Below are 20266 nucleotides of genomic sequence, written 5' to 3' on the forward strand. Positions count from 1 at the left end.
CAGAAGAGCAGGCCTGCCTCTGGCTCGCTCATTTCCTGCACTGATTATGCGTAGGTCCAGTGAGATAAATGGACATGACAGTGCTCTGTAGCTGGGAAAGAGCTTATTGGCCAGAGGCAGCACTTCCCCTTCCCCACGGCCCTCGATCCTGGACCTGCCTGATCATAAGAACCTGACGGTGGCTGTGCTGCGTTTTCATTGCAGGGTGTGGAGCTCTGCTGGCAGATCGAGGGAAGGTCATGTTCAGCAAGATGCAGAGACCTACTGGGGCTTTTTCTAGATCTGTTCAAGAACAGGGCCCCTCGCACAAAGAGCACTGCCAGTGAATCCCTGATTCACGTTCAGCATCATCACCTCCCCTTGGTCACGTAGCCTTCTGAGAGACCATTTCCTCCTTGTTAAAATGAATGGTTCTCCTAGGGGATAGCTGGGCTGTCTTTTACTGAAGGAACAAATGAATCAATCAACTGCAAGATTTTTATGAAGAAATCATCCTTGGTTTACCTCTCCCTTTGTTCAACAAACACTAGCCCATCAGAGAGGGTGGGGGTCAAGAAGGGCATCTCGGCAGAGGAGACAGCCTCTGCAAGCAGAGGGACTGCATGACTGACATGCAGGTGACATGGAGCATGCTTGTAAGGTGGCAGGCGGGTGGTGGGCTGGTAGTGGGCAACGTGGCAGGCCTGGGTACCCCTTACCGAGGAACCAGGCCCACTCCAATGGGGAGGCTGTCTTTGTTGAAGGGGCTGCAACTCTTCAAATCCCTGACAAAGTCAGAATAACGCACTACAATCAGGAGGCAGGAGGAAGCGCGAAAGGACTCATCATTAATGCTGCTTAAACTCAGAATGCAGTGTAAAAAACTAAGTATTCTAACCTCTTAATGGTTTTCATAAGGTTTTAGCAAGAACTTTTAGAAGGCTCCGTCTTTCGTGTGAAGGTCCGGTGTGCAGTTCAAATATTCCTTCAGTTTCAGTTTCAGTTTCTTTGTGGAAGTCACATTAGCAGTTGGGCCTGTTTTTAAGATACTACATCAGTTCCATCTCTCTATCCACCCTGCGTCCTTCTGTCTGTGATATGTGTACAGGAACGTTGGGGTGAGCTCCTGGGGATGCTATTTAGCAATGGTTTTTTCAGAGGGGTGGGATCAGACTGAGTTTCTTGTTTCTTTTTTATCTTTCTGTGTTACTTTGTTATTTTTTATGATGAGCATGAAATTAATAAAGCCTTGATTCTAAAAGTTAGGCAAAAATCCATCCCATTTTAAAAGAGCAGAGGCGACTGCCCAGCCTCCTCCCTCTCCTGCTCACCTTCCTCCCGCCTGGTCAGACCCCGAGGGGACTGGCTCGCTTCCCTACTGGCTAACTCCCTGGACTTTTGTTGGTAACCTGGCGACCAGTGGATTCCTGATGGGATCTGAACAGTGAACACTGGGCCCTGGGAGGCCCAGAGGCTGTTTGTGTTTGTGATAAAAACAGAGCTCTGGATGGAACTGGCTTGGGGCGGTTGCTCCAAGCTGGCCCCCAGGTCCCAGGCAGGGCCCTTGGTTGAATGGCACTCGGGTGTCTCCGGACTCAGATTTCAGGATTTCACCGTGTTTCTTTGCATCCTGAGGCAGATCTGAATGCCGGTGTGATTTGTTCATCATTCAGTTTCTCAAGTTTGTTTTACTGGTTCTTGCTTTATTTTGAGTTAATAAATATCAGAGCTCTGTTAAGACACATTCCTGAAATAAAGCAGGCTATTCATGGCAAGGTTTTTGGCAAATACCTTCCTCCTCTATGGAGAGAAACTGTTTATTTTTTGAAGAGTCAACAGAGACTCAGATTCACCGTTCCGCCAGCAGAAGCAGAACCCCTGCTGCTGAGCGAGGGGACCGAGGGCCACGCTTCACGCGTGGGGACAGAGGGTAGAACTGTGCAGGCGTGGGGTTGGGCTTCAGGAGCCAAAAACCGCTCTCGCTCTGTAAGAGCTGTGATTAACATTCTTGGATCACTCTCAAAGTAAGTGAAAGAGGCGCACTAGCTTTGCTGTTAGCTGAAAGTTCCCTCGAATCGCTTTCATTTTACCATAGTAATTAGAATTTTCTGTAAAACGGGAGTATTAATACCCACGGTGATTCCTTCACCAAGCAGCTGTGAGACAGCGAGGTGATGAAATAAGAGGATGAAGGGGGTGTGGCAGGGGGTGCTTGGTCCACTGCGACGCCCACCACCCACATGGCTGCTTTAGCAGAGAGCTCCAGAGCCAGCAGACACCCTTCCCAAGCAGGGCACCAGGCACCTGGGGTGGGATGTCGCCTAGGAGGCCCCTCAGCCAGGCTGTGGCGGCGAGCTGAGTGGAGCCCAGCTCTGCCCACCGAGCCATCCTGCCGCGTCCTTGTCTCTTCGGGATGGCGCAGCTCTGGACAGAGCCGCTTTATGACTTTGAACCTTCAGGCAGGAAAAGCAGAAAGTGCAGTTCAAAGTAAATGTTTTCCTGCAGATGGGTTGAGTGAGTCAGAGGCCCATTTCACGGCAGGGTGACGCAACACGGCTCGCCCGCGTCTGACCCGGGCCTGCCGCCCAGCCTCGCTGCCCTGCCACACCAGGTTGAGGTTGTTGGGAGGACGGTGTGAGTGAGTGGTCCAGGGAGGACGGTGTGGAGCCTGGTGTGCAGTATGCGCGCAGGCCGCCTTTGCCACTGTTATTTATCGGCATTGCACGCCTGCAGGAGGTACACGCCTGCCTGAAGTGAAAAGGCTACAGATAGATACGAATCGTGAGGCTGCTGTGCCTGGCCACTTGGGTCCTGTCCTAAGGCATCTCCTGAGGAGCGGGGAAAGGAGCCAGAGCAGCTGAGAAGAGCTGCAATTCCTAGAACTTGTATTTCCTCCTCAGAGAAGAGCTCATTGTCCTGGGGCCTGGTCCCTGGCCTGTGACTGTGCCTGGGGTCAGTGTGTGCAGTGGCCACACAGCACTTAAGCCCCACCTCCAGCACAACGCTGTGGACATCATGGAGCTACTTGGGGGCACCCCAAAGCTTGGGTGGGACAGAGCCTTGGGCAGTGCAGAGCTTGCGGCTCAGCAGAGGATGGTGATGAGGGGCATACACCCAGAACTTCGCCTGCAGTCTGGGAGAGCTTCCGGAAGCTCAGGCCGAAGAGCAGGGTGTCCTCCCCACCTTCCTGTCACTCCCCTGTCCCGGGCTCCACAGCGAGGCAGTTCAGCCCCACCAGGCAAGGTCTGGCTCAGGACTCCTGCAGACCCGTATCTGCCCCACTCCTCTGCTGGGTCCCCCACTCCAGGGTCTGCACAAGTGACAGCTCAAATCCCAGCTCCACAAAGTCTACCCTATTCACTGCCTGGCTGTATGCCCTCCTCTGCTGCACTGCAGCTTGTTGCTCTTGTGCTCGTGTTCTGGTTCGTGGTTCGGCCACGCAGGACTGCCAGTGATGTCCCTCCCCAACACTCCAAAACTTGGGACAGTCCCCAGTAGATGATGGTCTGAGAAAGCTTGAAACCAGTCAACCTGTGCCTAGCAGGAGTCTTTTTTTTTTTTTAAATAAGATCTATTTTTATTTATTTGATAGGCAAAGTTAGAGAGAGAGAGGGAAATTCAGAGAGAGAGGTCTTCCATCTACTGGTTCACTCTCCAAATGGCTGCAACAGCTGGAGCTGGGCTGATCTGAAGCCAGGAGGCAGGAGCTTCCTCCGGGTCTCCCATGTGGGTACAGGAGCCAAAGCACTTGGGCCATCTTCCACTGCCTTCTCAGGTGCATTAGGAGGGAGCTGGATCAGAAGTAGAGCATCTGGGACTTCAACTGGAGCCCATATGGGATGCTGGCATTGCAGGCAGCAGCTTTACCCACTACACCACAATGCTGGCCCCTGGAGTCCTTTTATTTAAAAAAAAAGAAAAAGATTTATTTCATTCATTTGAAAGGCAGAGTTAGAGGGAGAGACAGAAATAGAGATTTTTCATCTGCTGGTTCAATCCCCAAATGGCCACAACAGCTGAGTCTAGGCCAGGCTGAAGCAAGGAACCTGGAACTTTATCCAGGTCTCTCACTTGAGTGGCACGGATACAGGCCCAGGCACTTGGGCCATTACCTGTTGATTTCCTAGGTGCATTAGCAGAGAGCTGGATCAGAAGTGGAGCAGCCTGGACTAGAACCAGCTGTTTAATATGGTATCCTGGTGTCATGGGTGGAGACCTAAATCCCTGTGCCACAACTCCAGCCCATAACAGGAGTCTTTAATCTTAACCAAGAAAGGGGATGAGAATTGGCACCAAGGGTTGAAAGCCTACCATGGCCAAGTTGGGGATCTTTTGCATTTTTGTAACTTCAATTTCTTTCTTTTTAAGTTTTTTTTATTTTTTAAGGAATATAAATTTCATAAGTACAATTTTAGGAATATAGTTATTTTTCCCACCATACCACCCTCCCACCCAAACTCCCACCCCTCCTTCTTCCTCTCCCCTTCCTAGTTCCACTCTCCATTAAGATTCATTTTCAATTAACTTTGTACACAGAAGACCAACTGTATACTGAGTAAAGATTTCAACAATTTGCGCGCACACACACACACACACACTTAAAATTAGTTTTATAGTTAACTCTCATAATACAACTCATAGAGGACAGAGGTCCTGCATGGGGAATTAATGCACAGTGACTCCTGTTGTTATTTTAACAATTAACACTCTTATGTATAATGTCAGTGGCCACCTGAGGCTCTTAACATGAGCTGCCTAGGCTATGGAAGCCTTTTGAATCCACAATCTCCATCAGCATTTAGATAAGGCCATAAGCAAAGTGGAAGTTCTCCCTTTAGAGAGTACATCTTTCTTTGATGGGCACTTCACTTTGATGGGTCTTACAGAGATCCTTCATGTAGAACATTTTTTGCCACAGTATCTTGGCTTTCCATGCCTGAAATTCTCTCACGGGCTTTTCAGCCAGACCAGGATGCCTTAAGGGCTGATTCTGAGGTCAGAGTGTTACTTAAAGTGATTGTCATTCTGTGAATCTACTGTGTGGACTGCTTCCCATGTTGGAACAGTCTCTCTTTTTTAATTCTATCTATTATTATTACTAGACACTTGATCCTAATTATGTGATTACTTTAACACTTAATCCTATCTATATGTTCACTTTAACACTTAATATGATCACTTTAACAATTAAGATGGCATTTTTACCACCAACTTAATGGGATTTGGAATCCCATGACAAGTTTTTTTTTTTTAATTAATTTATTTGAAAGAGTTACACAAAGAGAGGAGAGACGGGGGGGAGGGGGGTCTCCCATCCGCTGGTTCACTCTCCAGATGGCCGCAACTGCCAGAGCTGTGCCAATCCAAAGCCAGGAGCTAGGAGCTTCCTTTGAGTCCTCCATGTGGGTGCAAGGACCTAAGGACTTGGGCCATTTTCCACTGCTTTCCGAGGCCATAGCAGAGAGCTAGATCAGAAATGGAGCAGCTGGGTCTTGAACTGGCACCCATATGGGATTGTCAGCACTGCAGGTGGCGGCTTTAAACCCTACACCACAGCACCAGCCCCCCATAATAAGTTTAGGAGTAAGTCCATAGGAATATATGCAGAACTATACAGCTTTCCAGTTACAAACTTGTAACTTCAATTTCAGGACACAGGGATATCCATTTATTTTGTGACACTAAAGAAACGCACACCCTGAATTTTGTCTGGCAGTAAATTAAAGCTACCTCTTGATTGCTTGCTTAAAGAGTAGCCTTGAGGGTGTCCTGACTCACTTTTGCAACCAACACACAGAGAGAACATGCTTCCTAATCCTTATTAGAGGCTTTTTTCTGCAGAATACACTCGCGTGGTAACCCTAAGTTCGGTCAGCTTGGGAAGATACACATGTTCCGTGGAAGGAATTGTGGTCTTGAAAAATTAGCCCAGTCCATCTTCCAGCTGCTTGAAAGGATGCAGCTTCTACTTGGGATGAGTATAAATTGGCTAATGCTGAAACTGCAGAAATGTTCACTCCCCATCCTGCCCCTCCAGTGATCCTTCCCTCCTCCACCTATTCATTCAGACATTAATTCTAGGTCTCTGTTGCACTCAGGGTTGAATCTCATGGTAGAATGTTGCTGCATAGTAGCTGCTGGAAGGCACATGTAATTTCCCTGTCACAGTGTTTTTGATGCCCTCTTCCAGTGGGCATGAAACATTAAAGAAGAGATAAATGGTTACGGGCCCCCAAATCTGTGGAGTCAGCACATGCATGAGAAAGTCCCCTTTTAACCTTTAATCATCCTAGCCAAGGAGCAAAATGGATTTTTATTGCTTATGCGCAAGGGTGCTACATTGATTATGAGGCAGTGAGCTTCCGGAAAAAGAAGTGCACATAAAAACTGTATGCCCCTTCCCGAACCCTGCATGTGACTCAGAAATAACCTCAGAATCTTGGTTCAGACCTGGAGACAGAGCCCGAATGCAAAGAGAATGAGTGTCACGTGGCGGAGCCGGCTCTATGAAGCAGGCCTCCCTGCAGCCTGGGATGGCGGAGAGGCAGGCTCCACTCTCTCTGGACCCCTGGGAGAGTGATTAAGGCCCACGGACAAAGGAGCCCTGGTCCTCTCCATCCACACCCCCCCACGCACTTGCAGAGCGGCTTCTGTGTTCCCAGTTGTAAACGATATCGTCGGTGAGGTCTGGCTGGTAACAACCGCCCTTTATGGCACCAAGTCCGTGTGCCTGGTGCTTTGCTAAATGCTTTATGGAGAGTGTGTTCTTTAATCCTCCCCGCAGCCCTTTGCAGCAGATGCTACAGCTCACTTTATAGATGAGAAAATTGAGGTCTTAGGTTAAGTTGTTTACCCAAGACCCACAGCTCGTCACCTGCAGAACAGGGATTTGAACTCAGTCTGGCTACAGAGCCTGTGCTTCCTGTGACCACGATGCTTTCAAATAGCAGTTGTCCTCCTGGAAATTCGCAGTGTTCTGCCTCCCTGACTCACCAGGGCACCTACACGATGCTTTTGATCTTGGTTTCCAGTTCGTGAAAGGACAATCCCGATTCCTCACTCGCCCACCCTACAGATGTGTTTTGAGGATTAATGAACTGGTCTGTGGGGGCTCTGAGAACCTTAGATGATTGAAGATGCTTAGTTAAGTAAAATGAGCAAATGTGTTTCTACAACCCTACCCAAGGCGCAAATCCACACAGTGAAGCAGCTGGTTTGGGGTTTGAAAGCAGATTTCACGTGTATTCTATGTAAGTCAGAAACCCAATAGTCCGTGTGCACTACCACAGAGGCAGTTTCACAGGGACTTAATCTGCCATGCGAGTGAAAAATCCCCTCTGAGCAAGCGTGGCGCCTGTTAGGCAGGATGGCCCCTGGCCTTCTTGAGACCAAACAGTCCTCTCCGGTCGGCCTGGGTGAGGAGAGACTCGGCAAGTTGGGTCAGTCCGTTCTGCGCCCTTAATCCCAGACTTGCTACTCTTGACCTCTTCTTCCTCTCGCTCTGACTAGGACCTGCATTGTGGGGGGTCAACAGTCCAGTAGAACCCAAACTAGTCTCCTCGTGGCATTTCTGAAGGGTTAATTTGTATATCATGGGATGAAAAATTCAATGCTTTTCCAAGCCAAAATAAATGACAACCCAAGCAAGTAGTATTCCTGTGCATTTTGATGGTTATAAATTCTCTTTGAAAGCTGAAGTGCAAATTACATTTTTTTAAAAAGATTTATTTATTTATTTGAAAGGCAGAGGTAGAGAGATGGAGAGACAGAGAGAGAGGTCTTTCATCCTCTAGTCCATTCCTCAGATAGCCACAATAGCCAGGGCTGGGCCAGACCAAAGGCAGAAGCCAGGAGCTTCAGCTGGTCTCCAACCTGGGTAGCAGGGGTCCAAATACTTGGGCCATCCTCTGCTGCTTTACCCAGGCCACTAGCAGGGAGCCGGATAGGACATGGAACCCACACCCATATGGAATGCCAGTGTCACAGGCAGCAGCTTTACCCACTATACCACAACACTGGCATTTTAAAGATTGCAAGAGAAATAGGAGAAATAGATGGCCTTGAAATGATGTAATCCTAAGAAGAAGGTATTTTAGACAAATATTCTCATGTTGTGGCTGATGCTGTGGTGTAGCAGGTAAAGCTGATACCTGTAGTTCTGGCATCCCATATGGGCGCTGCTTTGAGTCCTTGGCTGCTCCACTTTCAGTCTAGCTCTCTGCAATGGCATGGGAAAGCAGTGGGAGATGGCGCAAATGCTTGGGCCCCTGCACCCGCGTGGGAGAGCCAGAAGAATCTCCTGGCTTCAGATCGGCTCAGCTCTGGCTGTTGCAGCCATTTGGGGAGTGAACCAGTGGATGGAAGACCTCTCTCTCTGCCTCTGCCTCTCTGTAATTCTGCCTTTCAAATAAATAAATCTTTTTAAAAAAATTCTCATCTGAACATAAACACACACACATATATATTTGTTCTCTCTGGCTTAATGTTATTTCTGGAAATTTATCCTTAAATTATTCCAAATCAGGAAACTAAGATATTAGTTGCAAATATTATAATATTTAGAAACATTATAATATCAAAATACTTGGAATTAATATGTCCCCCACACCTCCCTGACAGATGTGTATTAGTTTAAAACATGATAGGCTGGCACTGCGGCTCACTTGGCTAATCCTCTGCCTGCGGCACCGGCACCCCGGGTTCTAGTCCCGGTTGGGATGCCAGATTCTGTCCCAGTTGCTCCTCTTCTAGGCCAGCTCTCTGCTGTGACCCGGAAGGGCAGTGGAGGATGGCCCAAGTGCTTGGGCCCCTGCATCCGCATGGGAGACTGGGAGGAAGCACCTGGCTCCTGGCTTCGGATCAGTGCAGCGTCGGCCATAGCAGCCATTTGGGTAGTTAACCAATGGAAGGAAGACCTTTCTCTCTGTCTCTCTCTCACTGTCTATAACTCTCTCTCTGTGTCTCTCTCTCTCTCACTGTCTAACTCTGCCTGTCAAAAAAATTTAAAAAACATTACAAAAGCTACATAGCAACATGACAATCCATACTGTATAAAGGAAAGAGATGTGCAGTCGTGACGCTGCACCATTTACGTTGTCCATTTCTCATTTCCAGAATTTCTGTTCAGTTTGTTTTCTACCCAGCACCTTCCTTTTTCATGCCGTCTTGTGAATGCCTTACAGCCCCTGTCACTTCCCTTAGCTCCTTGGCACCACACCGTGCTTCCCCAGACTGCTGCCCCGCTGGTTGTCAAGGCACAGATTGCCCTATTTCCTGTGCTGTTCATCTCCTTGGAGCGCCTGCCAGTCATTCCCACCTTATGGAGGGTTATTGTCTGTTGGACCCCACCATTCCCTGGGCTCAGAGATGCCCTGGTAATGTCAGTGGTCCCGGGTAGTGCATTTCCTCACCGCTTTCATGGGATGGTTGGCTGATTTTGAGATGGGTACGAATACGGAGTTTGTGCCCAGAGCCGTTCCCTCCTAAGAGCCTGAGCATTGCCCTTATCCCTGAAGGGTTAAATCCCAGCGCCTAAAGCCTCACTCACCACATGCCTAGTGCACCTTTGGGTTCAGCTCTCACAAATCACCAGGGGCTGCTTTCTTTCTGGCACCCAAACTTCCTTTCCTGCCCTCAAACTCTGCTGTGCATTAAAGAGTAATTTATGCTTTAGTCATCATTTCCATATGTTTGAGGTGGGGTGTTCAAACCACCATGCTGATGAGACGTATTTATCTTTTCCATCTACTGTAACTATATGAAAATATATGTGACTAAAACCAGAGATTGGAAAGACTTGGAAAAGAAAATGATTTGTTATGGGTAGAGAGAGTGAGTTTATACCAACTGTCTTTCTCTATTTTGTGATTGCACTGTATTGTCTTTAAGATCATTATAAGAATCATCTTTTAAACTCTTTTGTTGCAGAATGCATATACCACAACTGCCATTAATGGAACAGATTTTTGTACGTCAGCAAGAGATGCACTCAAAATCTTGTCCAAGAATTCAAGTCATTTAACATCTGTTAACTGCTTTGGGAACTTCATAATTTTTCTAGGAAAGGTGAGATGTCTTAATTGAATAAATAAAGGGACCTGGGATTCAAACAATTTAAGCTGTGCAGTGATCAGTTTGAAAGGGAACTGATGTGTCTTGTGCACTTCCGCAATAGATGCTGTGCCTCATAACTCATTTAGTCTTCAGTCCCATGAGCTAGCCCTGGTTTGCAGATGATGAAACTAAAGCTGACTTGCCTAGGATCCCACCATAGGTAGAACCAGTTTGTTAATCCTAGTTTATTCCCATTACCTATGGTGTATTTTCTCTACTATTCAGATTCCCACTTTTTCATGTCTTAAGTGAAAATAGAATATCACAAAATGAGTTTTGTGGGTTTTTCTTTTAGGTCATAAAAATAGATGGCAACAGAGGCTGGCATTATGGTGCAGCAGATTATGCCGGTGGCTGCAAGTGTGAGCACTGGTTCAAATTCCAGCTGCTCCACTTCCAGTCCAGCTCCCTGATAATGTGCCTGGGAAAGCAGTGGAAAATGGCCCAAGTGCTGGGGGCCCTGCACCCATGTGGGAGACCCGGATCGAGTTCCTGGTTCCTGGCTTCAGCCTGGCCCAGCCCCTGCTGTTGTGGCCATGTTGGGAAACACTGTCTTTCTGTAAATCTGCCTTTGAAATGAATATATCTTTTAAAATGTATGGAAATAGTATTGAAACTTGATGAGATTTGTACATAAATGGGCATTAAGTCTATAAATAAGAGAATTGATTGATGTCCTAAATGGAGCCAAAGTTACATTTCTGCTGTGATTTGAGTAAGTTTTTTGAAGGAATTGCATGGTCCTATGAAGTAAGAGAGTATCTTGGAGCTCCAGCAACATCTCAAGGGATAAAGGACACAGCCCTGAACTTGAAGTCTTTCACCACCATTCTGATTCACACTTTTGAAACTTCAGGTTGTTTTTTTTTTTTTTTTGTAAAAAAGATTTATTTATTTATTATTTTGAAGTCAGAAAGAGGAGAGACAGAGAAAGAGAGAGATCTTCCATCTGCTGGTTCATTCCCGATGGCTGCAATGGCCAGTGTTGGGCCAGGCTGAAGCCAGGAACCAGGAGCTTCTTCCAGGTCTCCCATGTGGGTGGCAGCAGTCCAAGCACTTGGGCCATCCTCTGCTGCCTTTCCCCAGGCCATTAGCATGGGGCTAGATAAGAAGTGAAGCATCTGGGACACAGACTGGCACCCAGGTGGCAGCTTTACCTGCTACACTACAACACCGCCCCCAAACTTCAGATTTCTTACCTATAAAGATACTATGTCCTAACCAGGTTTAAGGAAGAGTAACTGAAACATTGATGGAAGTGGTGCACCAGCACCTACCTGATTGTGCTTCAAGTTAGAAGGTTCTTGATACCATGTCCCAGTATGCATAATTCTCACAGCCTAATTCTGTACATCTGTTTGCCTAACCCCACTTCCACCTGACGTCCCTTGAGACTCTTGGCCACACACACCGTGACCTTCCCACCTTGTCCTCTCTATTCCAAGCTAAGCACCCATGCTTCTTTCAGCCATTCTACCACATCTGACATGAGTGCCCAACCTTTGGTAGTACCCAGAAGTGAACATAGTTAACAGCCGGTGTCGAATATGGGCACTCTGCTTCTCATTCAGCACGTGGTGTTTCTATGGTATTTGGCATACGTGTCTGGTACAGTACTGTAGTAGTCATGTTTGATTTCATAGATTTAAGGTTCAACTGGGCCCCAAAGGTGTTTCATGTGACAGTAGCCATCAAAACACAAAATAGTCATGCCTTTCAAAACAGCCAGAATACTGTTAAGTTGTAGTTGTATTTAAACAGGTAGCAGGTACAGGCAATTCGTGTGGTGATTAAGATACTGGTGGGACGCCTGCATCCCATATCCGAGCCCCTGAGTTGAAGTCCCAGCTCCAGTTCCTGACTCCAGCTTCCTGTTACGGCTGACTCAGAGGGAGCAGTGATGACTCAGGTTGTTGGGTTCCTGCCACCCACGTGGCAGACCAGGATTGAGTTTCCAGCTCCCAGCTTTGGCTGCCCAGCCCCAGCTGTTATGGACATTTAGGGAGCGAACTAGCAGAGAACAGCTCTCTAACTCTGTCCCTGCCTCTCAAATAAATAATAAATGAAAGTCTCACTGGATAGTATTGTTTACACTAAGTAGCTTTGTAGGATTGTAGGTGACATTTTCTGGTAACTGCTTTCAAAAATTTTTGGAATGACATTTTATCTTTACAATAGGCTTATCTTTTATTTAGTAATTCACTTTCTGGTATTTCCCTTAGGGAACATTTAATAGCTAATGAGCTTTTGATGACAATGCATTAACCAGTGAATCTTTGATTTCTTGAATGAAACAGAACTGAGACTTCCCTCTCTATCCTGTGGACATTCAGGGGCAATGTGAACCTCAGGTGGGCTCCATTCCATCTCTTAGAAAATTAGGTACCTCGTGGCCTGCACCCATGGGGCTGGGGATGTAAGAAACCCAGACAGCAGCAAAAATCTATAGTAGATCCTACTGTTTACCCACACCAGCCCTGGAAAGCCCCTCCACTTTAACCCCCATCACTTATTCATCTATATTAAACCCACTCAGTGGACAGTTGCAGTATTAAATACTGGCATTTATTAACAAAATTTTAAAGTAAAAAAATGCTTCTTGTACTGTGAAGTGAAAAATGGAATAGTTCTTGAGTTATTATTCCATCGATGCAAATACAAAAACTAGGGATAGAATGAAAGGACAGGCACTCTCTCCACCTCACAAGGTGGCGGTTCTTTGACATGGATTTTCATTTCTCTTTTACTTTCTTTTGCCAACATTGCTGACAAGCATGCTTTAGGACAGGGCACACACTGTCTCAGACCCACGCACACACAGGAGAACGTCGCAACTAACAAAATGTCTTTGCTAAGCTATTGCCAACCAACGATTGTTGTGGACAGGTGCTGGTGGTGTGCTTCACCGTCTTCGGAGGGCTGATGGCCTTTAACTACAACCGTGCGCTCCAGGTGTGGGCAATCCCTCTGTTACTGGTAGCGTTTTTTGCCTACTTAGTAGCCCACAGTTTTTTATCTGTGTTTGACGCCGTGCTGGACGCACTTTTCCTCTGTTTTACTGTTGACCTGGAGACAAATGATGGATCATCAGAAAAGCCCTACTTCATGGACCAAGAGTTCTGGGTAAGTTAACATGGCATTTCCTTTGCAATCTGCCCTGCAATCTTAGTGTGGAGGAATTGCAGAGGCAGCTCGTACCCAGGTCTTTCAGAAGGCTCTGTGGGCTTCTATTGCCACACAGCCTCAATGTCCCGAGACAGGTAGAGGTGCAACTTCCCCAGCTGTGAACAGATGGGTTCCTCAGTATGAGCAGTGCCAGTGACTTGGGGTGGGGGAAGGTGTTCTGGACACAGAAGCCCAAATCCCTTTAGTCTTAATGGTTTGCTCTGGCCTTCTGGGTGGTCCAGAAGTCTCTAGAGCATCACCACATCCCCAAACGTGTCACATGCAGTGTATTTTAGGGGGAGCACACATGCCAGGCTGCACCAGCATCCAGGGATCTGCAGTGCTCCGGCCCTTGATTCAACACTGTGGGGAGAGCCCCACCCTCCGCAGAGTCCCCACATGCTTCTATCTGCAAATAGCAGGCAGCTGTTTCCAACAGTCGCGCCTGTGCGCCTTATCCTGTGTACACAGGGGCATTTTAACAGCGCTCGGTTCTCGGTCACGTTGACATTTTAATTCTGTTGCCCTAAAATGTAGGTAGTAAAGCCCTTTGAGCTTGAAATAGAGCACTCTGCAGTTCGGCAGGCACTGAAGTTTAACCAGCACTTCTTTTGTTGAAATGCTCATCCTTCCGCCTGTCAAACACGGAAGCACCAAGTTTACTTTTGCGTCTATTTTGACTTATTTGTATGTAGTCTGGAGAAACGTGTTTGAGGGTGGGCCAATTCACACTTTTCCAGATAAAAATCCATTCAGAATTCTAACCCCCTCCCCACAACACACGTGAGGCCAAGCGGAGACTCCTACTTGAGGATTCAGTTCCCAGAACCCAGTGTGGCCAAATCAGTGCGTAACCAGCAAGGCAGATTCCTCATGCTGGTCACACTCACTCTTGTTTTTCAGAATTTCGTACAAAAGACCAACAAATTGCACGGTACAAGGGCAGAGGGAGACAAGAGCTCGCTAAGGAATGAAGGGGGAACAGAACTCCAGCCCATTGTGAGATAAGTGCCTGATAATGTGTCCCAAGAGCTGATTGTAGATGGCCAGGCCTGGTGGACCCTGTTCTTTTATTGTCTTTGTTGTCATTCTTTGACTTTCTTACATTAGTAGAACCATGAAGTGTAGAGCTTTTTTGGACCAACTGGGATGGATAAACTCTTTCAAAACCTTGTTTATATGCATCAATTTAAAAAGCATATATGTAAAAACTGTTTCTGAGGGCAAACAATAAACCTTGGATTTTTTCAAGTAATTCTTAAAACTTTTTTTTTTTAATTTACTTATTTAAAAGTAGAGATGCAGAGTGAGGAGACACAGATCTTCCAACTACTGGTTCATTCCTCAAATGGCTACAATGGCTGGAGCTGGGCCAGGAGCTTCTTCTGGGTCTCATTCATGGGTACAGGGACCCAAGCACCTGGGCCATCTTCCACTGACTTCCCAGGTGCAATAGCAGGGAGCTAGATTGCAAGTGGAGCAGCCGGAACTAAAACCAGCACCCATATGGGATGATGGTGTCACAGTTGGCAGCTTAACCTGCTACATCACAATACCAGTCCCTAAAACCTTTGTTTTTAAAGAATCTGAACAGAAATCCCTAAACTATTACTTTCATACAGGGCAGAAATTCTCTCTACTCATGCAATCCTGGAAATATACTAAATATTTCAGCTTATTAAAGTACAATTCTTAGTTTGCATAAAGATAAAAACCAAAAGTTTAAACTCAAACTGGAACCACTACCAGAACTGGGCACAAGGAGGATAAAGGCAGTTCAGCCAGAGCAGACTTAGCTGGTTAAGCAGGGGACAGCACTGTGGCACAGTGGCTTAAACCAATGCCTGAGAGTGCCAGTCCAAGTCTTGGCTGCCCCACTTCCAATCCAACTTCCTGCTAATGTGCCTGGGAAAGCAGCAACAAATGGCCTGAATGCTTGGGCCCCTGCCATCCACGTGGGAGACCTGATGGAGTCCCTGGCTCATGACTTCAGCCTGGCTCAGCTCTGGCCACTGTATCCATTTGAGGAGTAAACCAGTGGATGGAAGCACTCTCTGCTTTTCAAACAAATCTTTAGAAAGCTAGAGGCACTCTTAGCAAGCAAGACATTCTGCACAAATGGATTCCAAACAGCCCCATGTGAAAACCCCCGGGAATATTTTTGAAAATACTTACGCCAAGACATCATTTCTAAAGACTTAGAAGCGGGGGTGGGGGGTGGGGGTGGGGTGGCTTTTTAAAGCAGGAGCATTTTCCACGCCGATTGGCAGCCTCATCTGTTGGATGGGCAGGTAGAATGATTTGCCAAACAGGAGGACCAGCCTGGCTTCTTAGGCAGGGCGGGTAGTGTGAAACAAGGCTCGCTTCTCCTCAAATACCTCTTCAAAGATGACAGGAAGCAGCCGACAGCTCAGGTCCACCTTCAGTGCAGCCGAGTTTCTTTCGACAGCACCACTTTCCGAGTTAGCCGCGCAGCCCCAGGCTCCCTTTCTCAGAAGCAGTAAACCGGTCATGTGGAGTGACGGGCAAGGACACCTGGCTTCTGTAGGCTCGTCAAGCCATGCCTGCACTTTGTCTGCCTTAGCAAAGCAGGCACATCTCCACCCAAGTCCACACAGCCCATCCTATCAGAAGAACCGCTAGGCTGAGACAGGGTCGGGTAGCTGCGAGTAAAAGTGACTGTTTCTGTCACCACCTGCCTCGAGGTTTAGGTTTTACTATAAACCCTAGCATATTACAAAACAGTAATCCTATTCCTGATCCGGTCTGTTTCTTATTCAATACTGACCCTAGGATAGGAACACAAAATCCCCCCTACCCACCCATATTCCTGAAGATGATTTGAAGATTTTCCAAGTTGAATTTAAGATGAATCTGGGGCAGCCAAGTCACAGAGAAATAAAAGCAGGAGCCAGATAATGGCTCGGGTCCTGGCTGGCATTTACCGGGCAGGGCTTTCATTTATCTCCTCAGCTACCTCAAGCAGGGAGTGCAGTTTTGTGTGGATAAAATAAAATAATGCTAAAGTATCTTGAAACAATACCTGGGAAAGAATACTCAAAAAAATTCTACCTGTGTGGAAGCTAGCCAGAAAATAACCAGTCTGTGGTTCATATGAATGTTCAAAAAAAAATATTTATTTATAAAAAATACAATGGGATAAGTTTATGCTGAGAAATGCAGCAATAAATACAGCTGAAGAAAACAGAGCAACTCTACATTGATACATTGGCACAAACAGGAAGGCACGCACCACCAAAGGCCCGGAAGGCTCAGGCCGCTTCTGTGCACGCTCCTTCAGCAACACCGCTCTGAAAAGATCTTGTCAGCTTGGGTAAGAGAATGAGTACACATATAATCACAGGTGCACACTGATCAGGACTTTATTTAAAAATTAGCAAACAATACTGTAGAAACATTGATATGTAAATTTCTAAAATGCTGCATATCTTAGATTTAGTTGGCAAAAACCACAATTAGCAAGAAGCATGAGTTTAGTCTTCCATGTAGAAACCAGATACACTGAACTGTAAAAAAAAAAAAAAAAAAAAGAGTTCCTACTGTTTGAAAATACCGATTTAAGATTGTAAAAATGCATAGATCTTTAATAAAAGAGTTGGCTGTACAAGAGTACTCCCCTTTCACAGTATTCCTTTTTACTTCATGTGCGAGTTACTGGTTATGCTGTAGGATTTAACTGTTACAGCACTAAAAGGCAACTATTGAGGGAAGAGGCAGAGAAAGGAAAAAGGAATGTATGTAAGGCAATTTCTTTTTTAGGTATAATAAGCATAATAGTGTTTTAGGAAGACGAGATAAAAATTACTCAAGGCTAGCTTGGTTCTCACTGAACAGGAGCGATGGACTGGATCCCGGGCTCCTCTGGGTGTGTCTAGTAATCAATGCCCTGGTCACCATACTGGTAATCCCTGCGGTAGTCATCCTGGTACTCGCCATGATACTCATCTGGGTATTCTGCCTGGGAATCGCTATCACTGATTTCCGACCCATTTGTCCCTGTCCCTTGGCTTCCATTGTGAATGGCAGGCTCTGTCGGGGCGGCACAGTATTTGGGATCATACACCTGCCGCCCAAGCCCGTACACACTCATTCCTTTCTGGGAAGCAACTTTGTTGGTTCCCATCTGTAGAGAGATCGTTGAGTTGTCCACTGGCTGTAATGTTAGCTTCTGATCGTAGATGTCTCTTCTGGTACCCGGTGCCAACATCCCTGCCTGGCATCAGAACATAATACTGAAGTTAAAACAGCAGCTGCAGACATATTCTTGTAACTCTTTTATAAATTATGAAACCCACTTTGAAATGTGAATATAATACAGTAACCTCCAGTTGGCTCAGGAGTTGTAAAGCTAGCTTACCAAAATATCCAGACACTGAGTCATTTTTATGAAGCAATATTCACTGATTTCCAGATGGGTCAGATCTCCCTTTCAACCCTTGCTCTGCTGTCAGACTGCTCTATGGCCCCCAGTAAGGTAACTGACTTTTTTTTTTTTTTTTGGATAGGCAGAGTTAGACAGTGAAGGTGCTTCCTCCTGGTCTCCCATGCGGCTGCAGGGCCCAAGGACTTGGGCCATCCTCCACTGCACTCCCGGGCCACAGCAGAGAGCTGGCCTGGAAGAGGGGCAACCGGGACAGAATCCGGCACCCCAACTGGGACTAGAACCCAGGGTGCTGGTGCCGCAGGCAGAGGATTAGCCAAGTGAGCCATGGTGCTGGCGGGTAACTGACTTTTAGTTTTAGGTTTCCCACATACAAAATGGAGACAATACTACCTCCTTTGGATCTAGGAGAAGATAGCATATAAAGAATGTAAAAACAGGGGTAGGCGTTGGGGCACCGGGGGTTAAGGTCCCATTTGTGATGCCTGCACCCCAAGTCACATTCCACACATGCATTCCACACCAGTGCTGGTTACAGTCCTTACAATCCAGCTTCCTGCTGATGCACCCTAGGAGGCAGCACATGATGGCTCAAGTGCATGGGCCCCAGCCAACCACTTGGGAGACCCAGACAGAATTTCTGGTTCCTGACTGTCGTGAGCATTTGGGGAGTGAGCTAGCAGATGGAAGGCACCTCTGCCCTTCAAATAGATGAGAATAACTTTTTTTTTTTAAAGAACATAAAAAAGCGCAATGCAGGCACACCTGAAAGCTACGTCTGAATGGCTATTATGACTATACACACTACCTAGATCACCTGTTTCAAAAGCTTGGAATACTACGTTCAACAAACACCATGCTGAGCAGACCTTGGGGACCTGAGCCTCCTCTCAGGGCTCTGAGACACGGAAGAGCCGCGGCTGCAGACAGGCTGGTCCATGAGCAGGGCTCAGGTCCTCATTCCTTCTCCACTCAGCCCTGGGACACACGTCCAGAGTTAAAGTGGTAGAAATGCAAACCGAGCGGCAGCTGTGGGAGACACTGCCACGTGTGGCAGGGTGCATTCCACAAGGCAAACATGAAACCTCAACCCCCTGCCCCCATCCTGCTGCATGGAGACCTGTGTGCTCTCAAACGGCTACGGGAGCCTCCCACTGCCAGTGTCCCATCCATATGTAACCAGGACACACTCCTGTCTTATGTGTATTAACAGCATGGGCATGTTTACCACATTGCGTTTTCCATCTCCTGCTTAAGAACTTCTATTATTTTAAGAACAACTCAACTAGCATTTAATAGGAATTAGTTCCTATTAGTTTCTATTACACCAATTCCTATTAAATGCAAATTAATAGTTCTTTGCAGAATACTGGATTCTTTTTGTTTTACCTACCTATTAACTTAAAAAGGGCTCCTTTTAGGAGCCAGCATTGTGGCATAGTGGGCTAAGGCTCCACCTGTGGCACCAGCATCCCATATGGGCACCAGTTTGAGTCCCAGCTGCTCCTCTTCTGATCCAGCTCCCTACTAAGGCCTGGGAAAGCAGTAGAAGGTGGCCCAAGTGCTTGGGCCCCTGCACATGTGTGGGAGACCTGGGAGAAGCTCCTGGCTTCAGATCAGTCCAGCAGATGGAAGTCCTCTTTGTCTCTCCCCCTCCCTCTTTCTATAACTCTGCCTCTCAAATAAATACATAAAATCTTAAAAAGGTGTGTGTGTGTGGGGGCTCCTTTTAAACCAAGACTCCAAAAAAGCCAGCACTTAAATGTGTAATCTTTGGATTTTGGAGCAAGAACACAACAAGCTATGTCTCTACTTTCTGGTTAGGTAGGAAAGCCAGCTGTTCCAACTGCTGACAAAAACCAAGAGCCACTGGAGAAAAAGTACTTTAAATCTTCTTTCTCTAGCAAAACCTCCATTCCTGAAGGGATAGACTGTAAATATATTATACAAAAAATTTCTATTTACAATTTGTAAGTTAATAGTAAGGTAAGTGCTAACTTAAAATAGCTCTTTTATACTCTGGGCTGCAACTATTAAAAGCCATCACTTACCTGGCTGGCTCCTTTGTTGGTGCCCATCTGCAGACTAATTGTGGTCTGATCAAAAGGTTTGTCAGTTTGCATTTTGGGATCATAAAGATGCCTCCTGGTTCCATAGGCTGTCATTCCTGCCTGGCTGGCACACTTATTGGTTCCCATCTTTTAAGTTAAAAAAATAAAATAAGCATTAATCATCAGAAGTCAACAACATATATAATACAAACAAAACAAATGGAAGGAGTGCAACTGACAAGTTCCTAAGCTAAGGTTCAAGTCAACCAGGCACAAAACTTTTCTCTCTGCTTTTAAAGATTTGAGATTTCAAGCGCTAACTGTAAAATTTTCCAAAACTTTACTGTTTATAAAGCCTGATCGCTAATTCACATGAACACAGAAGCTATGGCAGTGGCAGAACTGTGAGTAATCTCCCTGCTGCTCTGCCCCTGCTCGATCTCTCAGCTTACGCAGGGGCACCTGCTTCAGTCATTTGTAGTGCGGAGGCAACCTCGGGCCAGGCAGTATGCCTTTCTACTCCAGATCTGTTTTACATGAATGTAAAAGCAATGCC

The 20266-nt window shown here is 46.6% G+C and overlaps 2 protein-coding genes across 5 annotated transcripts in view; one reads left to right on the forward strand and one right to left on the reverse strand.

Annotated features, from left to right (window-relative positions):
* The window catches only part of SLC44A3 (solute carrier family 44 member 3), a 78645-nt gene extending 64133 nt beyond the window's left edge, over nt 1-14512 (forward strand). For 3 of the 4 annotated variants that reach the window (XM_062191779.1, XM_062191780.1, XM_062191782.1), the window contains exons 13-15: nt 9907-10044; nt 12979-13215; nt 14161-14512. In XM_062191779.1, the coding sequence (XP_062047763.1) occupies nt 9907-10044; nt 12979-13215; nt 14161-14265 (480 nt within the window). In that variant the 3' untranslated portion in view covers nt 14266-14512. The remainder of the gene's footprint in view (nt 1-9906; nt 10045-12978; nt 13216-14160) is intronic. The other variant, XM_062191783.1, reaches the window with a different exon arrangement.
* A 2112-nt stretch (nt 14513-16624) lies between these two features.
* CNN3 (calponin 3) overlaps nt 16625-20266 on the reverse strand; it is a 33381-nt gene continuing 29739 nt past the window's right edge. Inside the window, exons 6-7 of the mRNA XM_062191784.1 lie at nt 19711-19857; nt 16625-17491 (exon numbers count right to left, since the gene is read on the reverse strand). Coding sequence (XP_062047768.1) covers nt 17150-17491; nt 19711-19857 — 489 coding nt within the window. The 3' untranslated portion in view covers nt 16625-17149. The remainder of the gene's footprint in view (nt 17492-19710; nt 19858-20266) is intronic.

This window comes from Lepus europaeus, chromosome 5, assembly GCF_033115175.1.
Source record: "Lepus europaeus isolate LE1 chromosome 5, mLepTim1.pri, whole genome shotgun sequence".
NCBI classification, from domain to species: domain Eukaryota; kingdom Metazoa; phylum Chordata; class Mammalia; order Lagomorpha; family Leporidae; genus Lepus; species Lepus europaeus.